This window comes from Thalia democratica, chromosome 8, assembly GCF_965202585.1.
Source record: "Thalia democratica chromosome 8, ktThaDemo2.hap1.1, whole genome shotgun sequence".
NCBI lineage: Eukaryota > Metazoa > Chordata > Thaliacea > Salpida > Salpidae > Thalia > Thalia democratica.
The window spans coordinates 25,494,613-25,512,919 of NC_139172.1; the positions used below are offsets into that span (position 1 = coordinate 25,494,613).

The 18,307-nt window shown below is 26.5% G+C and overlaps 1 protein-coding gene and 4 non-coding genes across 5 annotated transcripts in view; 2 read left to right on the plus strand and 3 right to left on the minus strand.

The window, feature by feature from the left end:
• Nucleotides 1-18,307, minus strand: part of LOC145843066 (putative ATP-dependent DNA helicase HFM1) — a 52,647-nt gene that overhangs the window by 26,595 nt on the left and 7,745 nt on the right. The window contains exons 8-23 of the mRNA XM_082950533.1: nt 12,732-12,856; nt 12,387-12,496; nt 12,032-12,177; nt 11,694-11,797; nt 11,224-11,348; nt 10,724-10,874; nt 10,291-10,360; nt 9,850-9,956; nt 9,210-9,332; nt 8,741-8,863; nt 6,784-6,982; nt 5,725-5,830; nt 5,316-5,468; nt 4,178-4,304; nt 2,956-3,023; nt 2,540-2,607 (exon numbers count right to left, since the gene is read on the minus strand). Coding sequence (XP_082806659.1) covers nt 2,540-2,607; nt 2,956-3,023; nt 4,178-4,304; nt 5,316-5,468; nt 5,725-5,830; nt 6,784-6,982; nt 8,741-8,863; nt 9,210-9,332; nt 9,850-9,956; nt 10,291-10,360; nt 10,724-10,874; nt 11,224-11,348; nt 11,694-11,797; nt 12,032-12,177; nt 12,387-12,496; nt 12,732-12,856 — 1,905 coding nt within the window. The remainder of the gene's footprint in view (nt 1-2,539; nt 2,608-2,955; nt 3,024-4,177; nt 4,305-5,315; nt 5,469-5,724; nt 5,831-6,783; nt 6,983-8,740; nt 8,864-9,209; nt 9,333-9,849; nt 9,957-10,290; nt 10,361-10,723; nt 10,875-11,223; nt 11,349-11,693; nt 11,798-12,031; nt 12,178-12,386; nt 12,497-12,731; nt 12,857-18,307) is intronic.
• On the minus strand, nt 1,818-1,890 carry Trnaf-gaa (transfer RNA phenylalanine (anticodon GAA)). Its single transcript has one exon. It is a non-coding gene; the product is annotated as a tRNA-Phe (tRNA).
• Trnak-uuu (transfer RNA lysine (anticodon UUU)) lies at nt 13,919-13,991 on the plus strand. Its single transcript has one exon. It is a non-coding gene; the product is annotated as a tRNA-Lys (tRNA).
• Trnan-guu (transfer RNA asparagine (anticodon GUU)) lies at nt 15,371-15,444 on the plus strand. The gene has a single exon. It is a non-coding gene; the product is annotated as a tRNA-Asn (tRNA).
• Nucleotides 17,753-17,826, minus strand: Trnan-guu (transfer RNA asparagine (anticodon GUU)). The gene has a single exon. It is a non-coding gene; the product is annotated as a tRNA-Asn (tRNA).

Below are 18,307 nucleotides of genomic sequence, written 5' to 3' on the forward strand. Positions count from 1 at the left end.
CAGAAGCTCACCTTTTTTAAGTTTTGTTGGTGAGGCTGTTGAACTTTTCAAGAAATTTAAAGATAATTTATAAATATGTAACCATTATAGCAGTAAAAATTGATTAGTTAGTTTTCATGTGGCCATAGGGGTAAAACACTTATTTTTTAATTTTGAATAAGCTTGTTATTTTCAGAGTAAAAAACTAAAACTGCTTTAGTCAGCCTGAATTTTTTTCCTAATTCGGTCTGTTTTAAGTTATCTTGGGTCATCTTGAGTTTTTTTAACATTTCTAAGTTGTCCTGATTATGAGGCAAAGCAACTATGTTTCAACAATTTTTTCTAAAATTTTTGCTTTGTTTATGAAAAAATTAAAACAAAAGTCATATAAAGTAGACTAAATTTTTCTAAAGTGTTTAAATACTCTAAGTAATCAAAGTTTTTGGGGGTCAGACCAATATTTTAAGTTAGGCTATTTACTTTATTTAAATATGTGAATGTTTCAATAATAATAATTTTTATTCAATATAAATCTAAATTATTTTTCTGTAAAAGTAAACTTTAAGTTTATAATAAACTTCTTAACATTTTTTTCAGAACTCAAATTTTACATTTAAATAAAATTTAATTAAATATTTTATTAACTTTATGATAACAATAATCAGTTATTGTTAAGTTTATCTATGCTTAAATACAGAAAATCAAATTTTAAGAGTTTGGTGATTTAGGTTGTTTATCTTTTTTTTTCAAAATGTGTAATTTATGACAATTTTGTTCTTCTATTGTCCCGTTTTAATATAAGTGATCTCTTAATTTAAAAAATCATGAGGGTACATAAACTTAAATTTAATCCTTTGCAGTAGCCTAGCTTTGTTATTTTTTGTTTACAATAGCTTGTTGATGATACTTAAGCATGTCCTGTTTTAGGGAATTTTCAACTTAGCTTACTTACCGCAAGATATTGATTTTGCGGTAATTCTTGAAGAAATTTTGCTTTTTTGAGTTCATTTGCGGCAGTCAGCTAAGAGTTTGCGGCAGTGAAGTGGGCAAAATGGTCGTTTTCAAAGTTTGAGTTTTAAAAGAGATTAAAAGTTCTAAAAAGTAACGAAAACGTTATAGAAACTTTTTTTTTTCTTACAAAATTTCAAGGTGGTGCAGTTGCGGCAGTGCAACACCCCACGCGACGCCCCTGGTTAAAACAGAAACTTTTAATTAATTTTTGTAGAAAAAACAATTAAAACTATCTTTCCAAATATAGGTAAGTTTGTTAAAAAAATTTGACACAAATACTTGATGGGGTAAAATTTCATCGTTAATTACATCTAAAGTTGAAAACCTTATTTCAATATCTGTTTTCATTACGGTATTTAGTTAATGAAAAATTTTAAATTTTTCAATAATAATAGTTCATTGTAACATAAAAAAGTTTAAAGGGATTGCTTTAAAACTGTAGGAAAAAATAGGTTTTATAAAAAAACACGTTTTTTTGATATCTTCATATGCTTTTTTCAATAAAGGCCTGTAGACATTTTATATTATACCTAGAAATTATATGATTATTTTTAAACTTTGGTAGCTTATAAATTAGTTAGTTATAGAAATAGAGAAAGACTAATTTTACAACTGGCATATATTTTCATTAGAATATTTAAGATCATAATGTGTAGTTTTTTAAAGTGAGGGCAGGAAGAGAAATAATTCATTTCTTTTATTCAATGTTGCACTTAAAACAGAAAGTATTCATGTGTATATAAAATTCAAAGACAATTATGTTAGTTTTCAGAAAGACTTATTAACATTTCATGTAGTATGTTTAATTTAATTATACAAAAAATGTATGCCTCGACCCGGGATTGAACCAGGGACCTTCATATCTTCAGTCTGACGCTCTCCCAACTGAGCTATCGAGGCTTGTGAATGAAGACACATTTTAGCGAGAATAAACAAACTTCACAAAGTTTGATTTCGTTTGCATAAAATACTATTGTGATAGTTTTTTAAACATGCTTATTTTGTTTGCTTTTAAACTTGTCTTATAACTAACATTTTTTGCCTTTATTACAACGTTACATTACTTATAACATCAGCTCAATTTATAATTAAATTTACTAACTTAAAAAAAAAACCACAAAATAAGTATAGTTTAAATAGTTTAAGTTGTAGTACATAATCAAAAATGTTAAAAATATTTTTAGGAATAATTTTTATTTAAAAATTGACTTTATTTTTCTGCAAGAAAAAAGTAGTAAAATATCTATAAAATTTAAAACAGAATTTTCTTTACTCTAATTTAAATTATGCTTTTTTATTCGTTGTTTATTTCAATAAATATACACTAAAATTCATTTAATATTTTATGATAAAAATGTTTGATTTCTTGCTATTACTATTATTAGTTTTTGGTAGTATGTAAAAGTTTCTTAATATTATACGTTCTCTATCATCCATAGTTTTAACTTTTTAACTAACAAAATGAGCAAATAATTTTAAAGAATTTTAAAAACTCAGAAAATAAATAAAAATGGCAAATAAAAAACTATTTATTTAGTATATCATTTACCTCCTGAGTTCTTTTTGAAACACCTTGCTTTTGAAATTCTTTACCACCTTCGTCAAATTCATATAAACCTGTTGTGTAAATATTATTCAATATCTAGTTTTTATATAAAATTAATAAATATATAGAGAACAAAATACTTAATTTTCAGCTAAACGTTTAAAATTAATATTTGTCTCGAAAGTAAACAAATAACTTTAAAACTTACTGATTAATAACAACAAAAGAACTAATTGTAATTAAAAATTATAATTAATAAACTTATTGTGGTTCTAAAATGATTTAAAAAATAAAATAAATCAGGAGCTCTTTTACAGCAACGATGTATAAAAACAAAAAAAAATTTGATTATACCTAAAATTTATGCTTGTAAATACAGTTTTAATTTCGTAAAATAAACAAGGAAATAAATAAACAACCAATTTTGCAGCACTGATGACCGCAGTTGTATTTGTCGAAACAAGTGTGCTTGCAAGGCTTCTTTGTTCTATTAATCATAATTAAACAAATTAAAAAAAATTGTGATAAACTTGTACGATTTAAAGTTCACAGCTATTTTTTATGGGTAGCTGTCTAAATTGCACGAGCGTACAAAATTGCACGAGTGCACAAAGATACTTTTGCACGAGTTAAGTTTATTATTATATTTTTTACTATCACTGTTAACCCTAGCCCTAACCGGTAAGTTATCCTTAAAAAAAAAATTCCTTTTTTACTTATTTTTTTTTCTTTTTAATTTTTTTTACTATCACTGTTACCCCTAACCCTCGGTCGGTAACTTTTTAAAAAATTAATTTTTTATTAATTTTTATTATTACTTTTTTTAATTTTCATTAGTTACTTTTTTATTATTCTGTTACCCCTAACCCTTACCCTTGGTCAGTAACTTTTTTTTTCTGTTTTTTTATTTATTCTTGTGCAAAATTGATCCTTGGTGCAAAATCGTCTTCGTGCAATTTTGTTCCCTGGTGCAAATTTGGCTTCGTGCAATTTTGTTCTCGTGCAATTTAGTCCCCTCGTGCAATTTTATCTTTCTGCAATTTAGACCCGTTCCCATTTTTTATGTTTCTTTATTCTACAAACTGTATCAATAATCAATAAAAACCATAAATAACAAAATAAACACAATAATGAAACATAATTATAAACCTATAATATATTAAACTGTTAATAGCAACTTTTTTTTTAAATTTGTTTGATTTTATTTATAGGGCTGTTTTAAAAAGTAGTTTTTTTTTAATATTTACTTTGTTTTTAAATTCTGATGCAAACACTTACTAACTTATATTAGGGTATATTAAAGTCTTAAAAATAATAGGAAACGATTTGTTCAGAAAAAGAAAATAAATAGACATTTGTAAAAATATAAAATGTTTTATAGAGTAAGGCCGTTCTTCATTAAGGCTTTGCTTAAAACCTTTTGTTTTTAGTATTTATAAAAACTAAAATGACCCAGTAAAGAATTTGTCTTGTGTATTTGTTGTGAGCTTTTATTTTCAAATTTATCTAAGTTAAATAAATTTTTGCCAGCATATTATTAAGACTAACATTTAATATATTACTAACATTTAAGACAAACTTTCTACACATACTCTTTCAATAAAAACATATAACTCAAATAAAGTAAATAAATATACATACTTGTTACCATTAGAAGTTGTCTTGTTTGTCTTTTTATTGATAGTTTTAGTTGGTTTTGAAACATCTATCGTTATTTTACGCTGGCCAGAGTAGTAAGGCGTATAAGTACTTTCTATGTCTATTCCAACTGTATATAAGTTTAATTTTTAATTTTACGGTTTAAACTATTTTGTAATAGTAAAATTTTAAAATATTTTAAATATTTTAGCAGTATACAACATCCAGTCCAGGATTATATTAATCAATAACTTATTCATATATGACAAATTTATACTAATTATATATATTGATAGAAAAAACTAGCCTCAGACTAACAATATCATTTTACGATAACAGTTTTTTATAAAAATGAAAGAAAGGTTATTTAAAGTAATCTAACTTAAAACTTTAAAAAATAAGTTGAATTTTTACAAAAACAATTGAATGATATTTTTTACGCAATTTGTAGTCAACAGTTGAACGTAAAAACTCAAAAACTTATACAAAAGACAAAAAATTACAGGATGAAAATTCAATTTTTAAATAAATTTAAAATATTTAGTAAATACCAGTTAATCATTAAACATTAATTACTAAATATAACATTTTAATGTTTAAAACTGTTGCTAACTGTATTTTACATAGTTTTACATAAACCTGAAAGTTAAAACATCTTAAATACCTTGCTTTAGACCATTTTAATACTTTTTTAATTGTACACACACTTGAATGACAAACTTAACAACTGTTTTTCAATCACCAGTTAAATATTATATTAGTGACAAACAGGGTTGCCACTCGTTTTTTCAAAAAAAATTTCAGGTTTTTCAAATTTTCTCCAGGTTTTTAAAAATGGACACTTTTGGGTCTATTTTTAGTTTAAAGTAAGAAACTGTGCTAAATAGTATAAAAACATTGAAAAGATACTATTAAGCTACTTTAAATGTGTTTTTTAATTAAAAAAAATTTGATGATGACAACTTTTTTTTTATGATAGATTAATGTGTCTAATCAAAATTTTACTACTTAACATGTTTAAATTGTTAAAAATTCCAGTTTTTTCCAGTTTTTTTTTCAAAATTTCTCAAACTCCAGGTTTTTCCAGATAAAGTGGCAACCCTGGACATACTTATATTTTTTAACGAATATACACACAAACCCCAATCGGAACTGATGAGCTTCATTGATAGTTCGTCGCTTGTAGCATGACTCCTCTTTATTCTGTAGCATTTCTTCCACGTGTTGTTCAGCGAGTTCAACAGCTGATTGTCGCTTATTCGCTGTTTTGCTATCGTCTTGTTGTCTGAATCGCCTGTAAATTGTATAAGTATATGCGAGTTTTCAAAGTCATCATTTAGTTTAATTAAGAATTTGATAGTGTTTTATATATAAACATTTATTAAAACTTGAGTTTAGTTTAATGATGAAAATAAAATGATTTATTCTGTGTATTACGCGTTTATTTTTATTTTAAGTCAGAATCTCTCGAAAATACTAAAAACTGTATTATTGAATTATGGAAGATTATCAGAACAACAAATATTATTTATTAAACAATATGTAACAACCAATCAAAAGCAGACAGGTGTTTCTTTTAATATTTTTCACATCAGAAGCGTTTGTCAGAGTTATTAAAACTTCTATCTCACACGTATCATCTCCATATCTTTCCGTCTGTACAAGTATATATAATGTAAAAACTGAACGTTAGAAGACCACTAGTTAACGTTAGCGTTAACCGCGGTAAACACAGTTATATATTCTTGATGGTCATGTATTAAAATTATGTATTTAGTACAGGGTTTCCCAAAAAGGTTTAAGTGAAAGATTACTATCAGGGGTAATAACAAGTAAGGGGTTGAAAAAGTAAATGGGTAACCAATTTGTAGAGGGGCGTTATAAAAATAAGCTTGAGAAACCCTGACTTAAAGGCATAGTTGCCAAAATAGCCATACGTATGGAGCCAAATAGTGCTTGTTATGGCTTTTATAAACATGGTAACTATTAATTATATGGAAGCTCTGCTTAGAACTATTATAGACAATAGCTTACAAGAAAAAATTATCACGTCTATAGTTTTGCAAGAACGCAATTAAATTCTAACTTATATTACCAGAATAAATTTAAGAGCAATTAGAAAAATTAAGCCTTTTTTGAAAAAAGCTAAGCGAACTGCAGTTGGAAAAAAGATAAGATACTCACTAAATCTCAAAAAATTGTGAAACAGCTCTATCATTTAGGATATTTTACTAAACCAATTTAGACGAACTTTGAAAAACATGCTATTAATATGATTAATTTACATGTAATACACAGGGTGGCCACTGGTTTTTTCAGAAATTTCTTCTAGGTTTTAGAAAGTACACGTTTTTGGGTCTATTTTTAGTTAAAAATTAAGTTTAAGGTAAAAAACTGTGTTAATTAGTACAACAACATTGAAAAGATACTTTAAAGCTAGTTGAAATGTGTTTTATTCATAGAAAATTTTTGATGATGAAAAAAAACTTTTGTCATCATCAAAAAACTTATTTTAAATACATTATACACTCAGGCAAGAATTTATCTCGAAAATATTTTCGGCTGTCAAAACCAACTTGGCAATAAAATCATACACCAAAAAATCATACTTGGTTGACTTGCATCACGTAATTCGGTATCGACTTGGCCGCGTCTCGCAGATTATTGCCGAATGGCGGCCGCTTGCCGGTGATCATTTCTATCTCGCGCGGGTCCGTGTCCGCCAACTTGTCCACGGAAGTGATTCCCGCGTTGACCAGAGCTGATGAAAAAGTCAAACCGATGCCCGGCAGCTGCTTTGCAACGTACCTGTGAAATTATGAAATAAATAGATAAGTACCCGTGAAAATATGATGAAAATAGTTGTTGGTTAATGTTAATTACCTGCAAAAATATAAAATTGTTGATAACCTGTGTTAGATGATTGTGAAAAGCTAACAAAGTACTTAGTTATCAATACTAAATTTCTGTGAAATGATGATGAAAAATAGTTAGTTTCTTATTTTATGTACCTATGAAAATATGACAAATAATTAGTTAGCTGCTTATGTCTTCTTAAAAGCTATGAAATATAATTTTTACAATTAATTAATAATTTAGTAACTAATAGAATAAATACTTACATAAGCTTTTATCAAAACCAACTATATCAAAAAACAAGTACTACCCATTCCTACATCAATAAGTTTTAGCTAAATATCTAACATACTTGCTCATTATGCAGCATATAAGAGATTTACGCATTTAAAAAGGTCGTCTAGTGGTTAGGATTCGCGGCCCGAGTTCGATTCCCGGTCTGAATACATTTTTTATATGGTAAATTATTAACAATTTGTGTATTTATAGTGGTCTATACTAAAAATATATTTTACCAAGGTTTTAAACTAATTTAGCACGATACTACAAATGTTCATTTTGAAAAACTTTACTGGTCGAATTCGGTTATGGATGTAAATGATTAAAATAAATTTTAAAACCAAACTTGATAGCTCCTTGGTATAATATTTAATGGAGACGAGTCAAATATGCACGAAAACATTTTTGCACGAGGGGTCATTTTTGCACAGAATAAAAAAAATTATAATAAATAAAATATATAAGAAAACAAAGTTATCGACCAAGGGTAAGGGGTAACCGTGATAGTATAAGAAAATTAACAAATTAAAAAATAAAAGTTTATCAATAATACCTTTTAAACTTGGAATTGATAAATACCAAGTACTAACTAAATTTAAAATAACTTTTTTTTTAATAAAAATAATTCAAACAAAAACTTAAGCTCTCATTTTGTTCCCACCATGCAATCAACATCAATAACATCAGAAAATGTAAAAAACTTAGCATAACTTGGCTCAAATGTTGCGTTAAACTCATCATTGGACACAAATTTAATTTGTTTGGACAAATAGTCGTATTGGTAAGGCCTTAGGCACTTTCGCTCGTTTGACTGCAAGAGTATTGGATAACCAAAATTTAAACATTTGAAGTGAACTGGGTGAAGGGAGAATTTTTTACTCTATGTTTTTTGGCGAGTTGGTCGTTGACAAATGCAACCGAGGTCGACCAAAACTACGTTTTAAGGACGTATTGAAGCGCGGCTAAAAAGCTTAAACATAAGAACTGATGAGTGGAAGTTGTTTGCAGATGATTGCGCCAAATGGCAATCTACTGTACACAAAAGACTTAAGTAAGGGATAAACAATACTTTAAGCAGACGAAAAAATGAGAAGCAAAATTAACTTTATTATATTTAGTTTATTTTATTGTGTATTTAATTTTAGTATTTTAATTTATTATTTGTTTGTTTAACTCATTGCATAATTGTGTTTATTATTTATTATTACTCTTCTATGCACAATACGAATAGCCGATTTTAGCTGGTTGCGGGCCTATTTTTATTACTCTCAGCTCTATAAATTTAATATACTTCCAAAAAAAAACTTAAAATTAAATAAAAAAATAACTTTTCTCAATTTACTTTCAAAATAAATTATATATACATAATTTTAAAATCAGCTTAAACTCTACATCTTAAAACTTAACATTTATGTCAACAATAAAACAAACTTTGAATTTTCCCACAATTTTGATTTGATGCACTTGCTTAGTATTGCTGCGCTGCAAAAAGCTTTGAACTCGTTTTTCAACATCAGCATTTCCAACAAACATTTAGATAACCTGTTGGCTGATCTGTCAAATAATAAGTATTTAGTTAAATTGTTCATTTTTATTGTGATTTTTAAAAACCTTACTATTCAAACTGGTTTTAGAAACTATGAAGTGATAAAAAACTTTACTGGTTTATTTAGTAATAATCTTAAACTATTTAATATTTTTTACTAGCTTTACTTAAAAACTATATAAATATAAATATATATATATATGACAGTAAATAAAATGAGTTTTACGAAAAAGTTTGGTCATAACAAAACTATTGATAAATTTTCAACTGTAATTTAAAGTTTTGAAACGATCGGCTTCCACACAAAAAAATTACATACATTTTAAAGATCTCATATATGATATAAATTAAAACCTGAATATTTTGGTAACGTCCTGGGCAAGAGAGAACTCCTGAATATGTATGCAAGAGAGCGTGGCTTGCAATAAACAATTCACTTTCATTTGCGTCGATTTTATTCTGCCATTCATCGGAAACCTACATTGTAATGGTAATTTTTTTTTTGTAAGATCACAAGAACTGCATACTGTACAAGGTCCTTATTAAATTCTTACATTCATAATCTACCTTGACTGTTTTGTCGTTGTGATAAAATAATACAGTTACCGAAAAGAATCAAAGACGTGTAAAAATTCCATTTACTAAATATTTGTATTAATTATCTATATTAATTACTGTCACGTGTAATGAGATTGTAAACGCTGCAGAATTTTATTATTTATCAAATATTTACTTTAATAAACTAATTTCACTGTTTTAATATTAGGATAAAATATAACTGTTAACAGAAAACGATACCAAAACAAACATCAATTTACTAAATATTCTCTTTATCAATTTTTTTTTACCAATACAACAAAATACAATAACCTTATGCAAGTTTTTGTATTTGTTAACAACAAAATACAATAACCTTATGCAAGCTTTTGTTTTTATTAACAACAAAATACAATAAACTTATGGACGTGTTTATTATAAACAGCAAAACAATAACCTTATACAAATTCTGTTTTTATCCTTGTTCATTTTATTGAGTGCTGTTTTGTCAGATTGGCGGATTGAAACTTCATTGAACTCATCGCAACCTGATAAAATTCGCACCTGAAATAGTATAATTAATATAATAAAATAATTTTATGATAAACAATAACAACACTTTTTGCTTAGAACTCCAAATAAATGAAACAAATTAAAGTTTCATTTATAAATTTTTGATAATATAGTTATATCAAGTTAAAAACTAATAGGAGTTAAGGTCACTGTCTTACTTGCCCTTAAATTATTCAACTCAAAACAAACAAAACTAATTATTTACAAAAAAAGTTACAAGTCTTCCAGAAAAAAAACAATATTTAAATCTTCTCTCTCCTCTAAACCTTACTAAGCAAAAGTAATAAATAACGAGTAATAGATATTTATTTGAAACAAACAAAACCATGTCTTCCAGGTTTTCGTTTCCCTTCAGCTGCTGAAAAATTTTCATTGTTCCAAACTTTACGCAGTACCTTGAACAAAAACTACTTATTTAATTTGTTTAGTTTTCTTAGTTTTAAATAAGGTTAGGAAATATAATAAAAGCTAATGAAATACAATGAGCTACTTAACTCTACCTTCCCTTTAACTCATTTAAAGCACAAATATTAATCGTTATTTAAACAGATTTAGAAAAACTGGATATTTTATAAAACAAGATTAAAATCTAGAAATAATAGATAGAAATTTATTAAAGCTCAATGTTAAAATTTGAAAGGTATAAAAAGATTTTTAGTGAAGAATAACTTCTTATTCAGTTTGACAAGTTTAAAACAATTAACAATCTGTTAAGATAATAATAGTTATTTAAATGAGCAAAATATAACTATACAAACCTGGCCATCAGTATACCGGCGTTGCTGCTTTTTATAATAAGATCTTCAGATATTTCAACTAAACTGACTTGTTCAAGTTGTTCCAAATGCCGCATACACATTTGCTGTAATCGGTCTTCTATCTCCTTGCAAGATAATCCAACAGGATATCCTTATAAATTGTAACTAATTTAATTACATCAAATTACATATAAAATTGTGCTCAAGTTATTCTAATACTTGAACATTTGTGTTGTTCTACGTTTTGAAGTATGTACTCTATCTTCTTGCAAGATAATTACACCCTTTATTTTTTTTTCTTATAATGTATTTTTATTTTTGCTTATGTATATTTGTTGATTATTTATTCAATTACACGCTGAATTTTTTTCTGAGTTCTAACATTTTAGTTTTTGTAGTACGCCTTCAATTTATTTGAGACAACGGTTATGTATACTTAAATTGGTTGCTTTATGTTTTGGTTTTGTTCTACAGCCTTTGATAAATTTGTAGTAACAAACCGTAGTGTTTGGGGTTCTTTTGAATTCTGATGTAGAGGAAAGTGGATCTGATCCAATCAAGAGCCATGCTGACGTCTTGGATCATCGACAGAACAATTTCCGCATTCAAATGCTCTATCAAGTTGCTGTGGGAAAATAATCAGTAAATTGCTTTATATTGTTCTACTAAGTTGCTGTGGGGAAATAAAGTATATAAACTATAAACTAATTATGTTTATTTTGTTTACTGTGAGGAAAAAATCAACAAACTAGATAACATGTTGATGTCATACCAAGTTGCTCTCACGTATTTTATATAGATCATTAAACTATTTATACAAAACATTAATATTGTTATATAAAGTTTTTTTTTGATTATTATAGTTTGAAAAACTATTTTTATTGATTTTTTTTTATTCACTCTATTTGTATAGTTATCAGTGACGAAGCGAAATAATACTAAATTTTTTTAAACTATTTTCAATACGAACTTGTGAAGTGAACTCTCAATTATCTGACTTCCACTGACCATGTTTGTGTACAAATCTCTGTTCTCATCTGAAGTCATTATAACTGCTGTGGCGTTTGTGTCGAACTGAATATTTTGTAAAAAAAAAAATTAAAGTTGAGAAACATTTTTTAATAAATTTATTATATAAAATAAAATCGTTGTGTAAAATATAATACAAGCAAATACTTAAGACATTCGAAAAAGTCAGTAGAAATTGCAACTTTTACACATAACCTATTGATTTCAATGATTTGAATATAATAAAATTTAATAAATAAAAAAATTGCAATGAACAAAAACAATTCAAACATATATAACCTGGGGTCTACCGGCCCTGCCAATCATCTGGAGTATTTCTGATTGTGAATATTCTTCGAAGCAGCCTTGCACGTAATGACAAGTTGATTTTATTATTACCAGGTGAGCCGGCAAGTTCACACCCATCGCCAGTGTTGACGTGCAAACTGATTTGTAAAAAATATTCAATGGGTCATTGGTAATAAAATTAAACTGTTTAGGTGCTTGTTTAAAATAAGGTTACTCAGGCTTGCTCTAGGTTAATACTAACGATAAACATATTAATAGTTATTATATTTATTAAAAGCCGAACTTTTCTGACATATCATAAATAATAACCAAGCTTTTTAATAACATTAAATGAACAAATCAAAACCTAATACGAGTAGGTTTCCGGTACAAAATAATTTTTCAACGATGCTTCTGTCGTGAAAATCGACTCCTGCGTGATGAATTGCAACTCCCAATACAACTAGTTCACGCAACCTGACAACATGAAATCGATATTTTAGTTGTGGCTCAAATTGTCGTAATTAATAACCATTTTTAATATTGATAAACTTGGGATAAGAGCTCAGCAATAAAATTTATTAGCTTAGCTTACTACAATTGAAATATTAAAATGCTTTCTTCTGTTTACGATGGCACTAACTAAAAACTCAGCAATAGTTTAATAAAATTTATATTTATTTTTGATACAGTTAAGTACTAATTTGAAAACTTGTTGTTTCTGATGAGTCCTGCCTGAGTTGACAGATGATGTTTTGTTTCGGGTGACATTCTCAATACGAGATCTTCAGCCAACACGTTTGCAGCTTGCTCTACACCTTTCCTTGTTGAACAAAACTATAAATTTATATAAATTAGTACAACTTATTTCTTAGGGGTTTAATCAAAAATTACAATTATAAACAAATTAAACATTGCGCTAATTGGCGTGATTAAAAATAAATTAAGATATTTTGAACAATTTAGTTAACTTGAAATTTAATTAAAACAAAGGTGTGTATATTAAAATGTATACACAGTAAGTTTTATAAATCAACTTAAAAAGCTGAAGTTTGCTGATGAGCATTTAAGTATATAGTTTAAAATACAGAAACACAGAATTTTATTGTAAGAAGCATTTGTTTTCAATTTAACACTTTTAATATAAATAATATGATTACTAAATTTAATTTATAAAAGTATCCTAAAATTTCTTTATTTTTTTTTACTATAAATAAAAACAATTAAAAGTATTTAAGATAAATAAAGGTTATATAAATTTTACATAAATCAGGGGTTTAAAAAATTTTTAAAGGTTTTTTTCATATCTTCCAGGTTTTTTAAAGAACAAGTTGTTTGGTTCCTTTTTTGTATAAAATTAAGTTTAAGGTTTAAAAAAAATGTCATAAGTAGTAAAACAACATTGAAAAGAAATTGTTAAGCTACTTCAAATTTGTTTTTTTTAATATATGATAGAATTTTTGAGTTTTAACGAATTTTCTTTACTTTACATGTAACCTTTACAACAAGTTTGCCAAATATTTTTAATAAATTTCCTACAGGTTTTTAAAAGTACAAGTTTTACGGTCTGTTTTAATTTGAAATAATGTTATTATTCATTTTGTTTATTTCCAGGTTTATTGGCAAATTCGTTAATTTGAGTGTTTATAATCGATTACCGACTATAATGTTGAGATATGGTATATTTCAGTTAAAAAATTATATTAGAATGAAAATAAATTAAAAAAGTTAAAAATAGAACTAAGTTATTTTAACTTACAAAACTATCAGCAAATTGATATACACATTTTAATGGTATATCAGTAAAGATTTTGGTTTTTATAAACTCATAAGTCAACAGTTATGCATTATGACGTAATTATCAGTTTTATATGCACAATAATCATCCTTTCATCGTGAGCCTGGCTAGCTCAGTCGGTAGAGCGTTGGACTTTTAATCCAACGGTCAGGGGTTCAAGTCCCCTGTCAGGCTTCCTTTTTTCTTTTAAAACATTGATTAAATTAATTGTTATTCAAACCTCATTAAAGTTTCAAAATTAACGAAAATATTATGTTGTAGTTAGCTCTATTTGTATTTGATTCATCATAATCAACAAAATTTTAATCAAATTTATATGATTAAATGACACAAAAAAAAAGTATTTGTTAAAATGTAAACTTAACTGGTATAAATTTATTAGATAACTTATGAAAAATTATCTATGTGTATTAAGACATATTAGAATTGTTAATTTTTTTAAATATCATCATACATTGGAAATAACTTATAAAACAAAATGAAATAAGTACAAATTAAACCATTTAGCTGTAACTACAAACTAATCAATTTTAAAAAAATGAAAACAATAAGTGCTACTTAACTTTTAACTCCAATAAAATTTGTTAAGCTGGTTTAAATTAACACCTTATTTTTTGTTACTATTTTTTTTTTCACAATAGTTACAGTATAAATCTTTATTAGAACTAATCAATATGAATATCTAAAAAGAAAGTATTTCTATTTTCGTAAAGTAACATTACAATTATTTTCAAATATTTAATTTTCAACATATCAAACAAAATTTTTAATGAATTGTTTAAGAACAAAAAGTCTACTATATTTTAGAATTTTTTTAATTTTTATCAAATTAAATATAAGCGCAACTAAATGTTTACACCCATAAAAAGTTTTTAGTATGTAAGTTTTTTAAATAAATATATTAAATAACTTACAAAATTTATATATATGAATATATAGTTAGACAAAAGTGTTATTAAAACTTTATCATATATTAGATAATTCTACAAGAAAACGGGTTGTGAAACACTATTAATTTTAAATCAAAACATAAGTTTAATAAAATTAACTTAACCTTAAGACTTTACAGTTGTATGATAAACAATGTTTTTATGAAAATAATTCATTTTGGTATTGTTGCGTCATAATACGCCAGTCAGAAATATAATACTGAGGAATGCATGCTAGACGTGTGGCCGGTTAGCTCAGTTGGTTAGAGCGTCGTGCTAATAACGCGAATGTCGCGGGTTCGACCCCCGTACTGGCCACACTTTTTCCTCGTTAGTATAGTGGTGAGTATTCCCGCCTGTCACGCGGGCGACCGGGGATTCGATTCCCCGACGGGGAGTTTTTTGTATGCTTAATATTTTAGAATCAGTATTGTTATCCACTAATTATTTAATATCAAAAACTATGAATTTAATCTTTCAAATCAAAACATATAATAACAAAAATTATAATAACAAAATGTATAAAAACTATCTTTTTAATTTATCTAATATTTTTCTAACAAGTGTTAGTAGACTAAAGAACATTTTCAAATATATGAAGTAAATAGTGAGGTAGTTCAACAAGTCTTCGTGGCGCAATCGGTTAGCGCGTTCGACTGTTAATCGAAAGGTTGGTGGTTCGAGCCCACCCGAGGACGTTCTTTTATTTGTTCAATATTGAAGAGTGTGCAAAATTTTTACACTGAGCGTGTTTTCTCACTTTCACATTTTTACAATAGTTTTAAGTTATTTTAAACATCCGATTATTTACATTCAGGTTCTGTCTTTCTATTTATACATAAGATTTTTTTATCTTTTTCAAAAAGTTCGTTTTAAATTACTAGTTAAGCTTCAATACAAACTCATGAAGTAACTAATGAATTTATCCTTTCAAGAATTTATTTTACAAACTAAGTTTCGGTCAAAGATGTGGTAAAGTTAAAATTACAAAGTGCGTAAAGTTAGCTACACAAAAATTTATACACAAAATGTGTAGCTATTATTTTCTTGAAACTAAAAGTGTTTTTATAAAAATCATTTAAACAAAATTTCAAGTTTTCGTTACTATAATAAGTAAAAAATTAATTAAATTTTCAATAGTTAAGTCACAATAAATTTTGCTTGATTAAAATGCATCTTAACTTAAGCTCACTACATTTTATTTAAGCAATATTTACTTAGAGAATCAACTCGAAGAAAATAGAAAGCTACATACATATGTTTATTAGTATTTGTGTTGTTCTTTAATTTTGAAGCTTAACTAAAGTTTTAACTTAACCACAAATTCAATCTTAATATAATATTTAACTTGTTTTGTTTTTAGGTAAAAATTAGTTATAACTTTAAATTTTTATATAAAGCATCGGGCGGAGTTTCAAATTTTAACAGCTATTACAAGCAAAAGATTCTTTAAATTTTCAATAGTTACGTCACCATTAAAATAAACTACGTTAAAATGCATCTCAACTTTAAATTCACTTCATTTACTACATTTTTTCTAAAGCAATGTCTACTTTGAAAATTAAGTAGAAGAAAAGAGAAAGATACATACAGCTTTTAAAATTATCATTGTTGTTATATTGATTTTAATCTTAACTAAAATCTAAACTTTACCTTAAATTCAATCTTAATATCAAAATTTAATTTGTTTAGATTTTTAAGTAAAAATTTTGAGCAAAAATTTGTTTTTATTTTAATTCAATTGTTTAAATGCTATTTTCTATGACTGTTACATATCTTTTTATATTTATTTAAGCACTGACGAGGTCTTTGACCGAAACTTAGTTTGTAAAATAAATTCTTGAAAGGTTAAATTCATTAGTTACTTAATAATGAGTTTGTATTGAACATGGTTGCCACTGATCAAGCTGAGAAAAATTTCCTGACTTTTCACCAAAATTTTCCTGACTTTTCTAAATTATTTTTACTTATATAAATAATTCACTTAGTTTAATAAAATACTACCCAAACTATTTTATATAAAATCCTTAAATTAAAAATCAATTGAAAAAGAATATATTTAAGTAACTGTAAAAAAAAAAGTAAACTATATCTGTTGTATAAAATATTTCCTCTTGTCATTTAGTATAAAACTTGTAACAAATAAATATACTCTTATTTACTTTAAAAATTTAAGTTACTCTAAAAAAATAGAAATAATAAGTAAACTTAATATTGGCATATACCTCTTTTATAACTTAATTTATAAATTTAAACAACTTTGAAAAAATTATAAAGAGGTAAAGTATACACATTAACTTGTTACATGAAATACTAAACTAACTGCTTAGTTATAAAGAATTTAATTATTTAAACAAAAAAGACTTTTATTCTAAAACTATGCTAGATAAACTTTTGTGTATATATCACAGTTTCACTATGGGAGTGTCCTTGCTACAGATCATCAATACTAAAAAGCTTACAAAATCTACTTGTTCAAAGAGGGTACTTGTTCAATATGTTAATAGAAAATTTTTGCAGTTTTGTTAAGGATATATTACTAATTTATACCAGGTGAAGGCATTGGAAACAAAATTAACTATTTTTGTAAATTTCTAGGAAAATTTTGGAATTTTTATCTGACTTTTAATTAATTTTTACCATTTGAAAGCTTCGGAAAACAAGGAATTTTGTAAATTTAAACTGACAAAATCTGACTTTTTTTCTTTTTTTTTTTTAAATTTCCTGACTTTTCCTAACTTTTGTCATTTCTTTTAATTTTTCCTGACTTTTCCTGATTTCCTGACCGAGTGGCAACCCTGATTGAAGGTTAATTAGTAATTTAAAACGAACTTTTTGAAGAACAAAAAAGATTAAAAATTCTTATGTATAAATATAAAGACAGAACCTGAATGTAAATAATCGGATGTTTAAAATAACTTAAAACTGTTGTAAAAATGTGAAAGTGAGAAAACACGCGCAGTGTAAAAATTTTGCACACTCTTCAATATTGAACAAATAAAAGAACGTCCTCGGGTGGGCTCGAACCACCAACCTTTCGATTAACAGTCGAACGCACTAACCGATTGCGCCACGAAGACTTGTTGAAATACCTCACTATTTACTTCATATATTTGAAAATGTTCTTTAGTCTACTAACACTTGTTAGAAAAATATTAGATAAATTAAAAAGATAATTTTTATACATTATGTTACTATAATTTTTGTTATTATATGTTTTGATTTGAAAGAATAAATTCATAGTTTTTGTTATTAAATAATTAGTGGATAACAATACTGATTCTAATATATTAAGTATGCAAAAAACTCCCGTCGGGGAATCGAATCCCCGGTCGCCCGCGTGACAGGCGGGAATACTCACCACTATACTAACGAGGAAAAAGTGTGGCCAGTACGGGGGTCGAACCCGCGACATTCGCGTTATTAACACGACGCTCTAACCAACTGAGCTAACCGGCCACACGTCTAGCATGCATTCCTCAGTATTATATTTCTGACTGGCGTATTATGACGCAACGATACCAAAATGAATTATTTTCATAAAAACACTGTTTATCATAC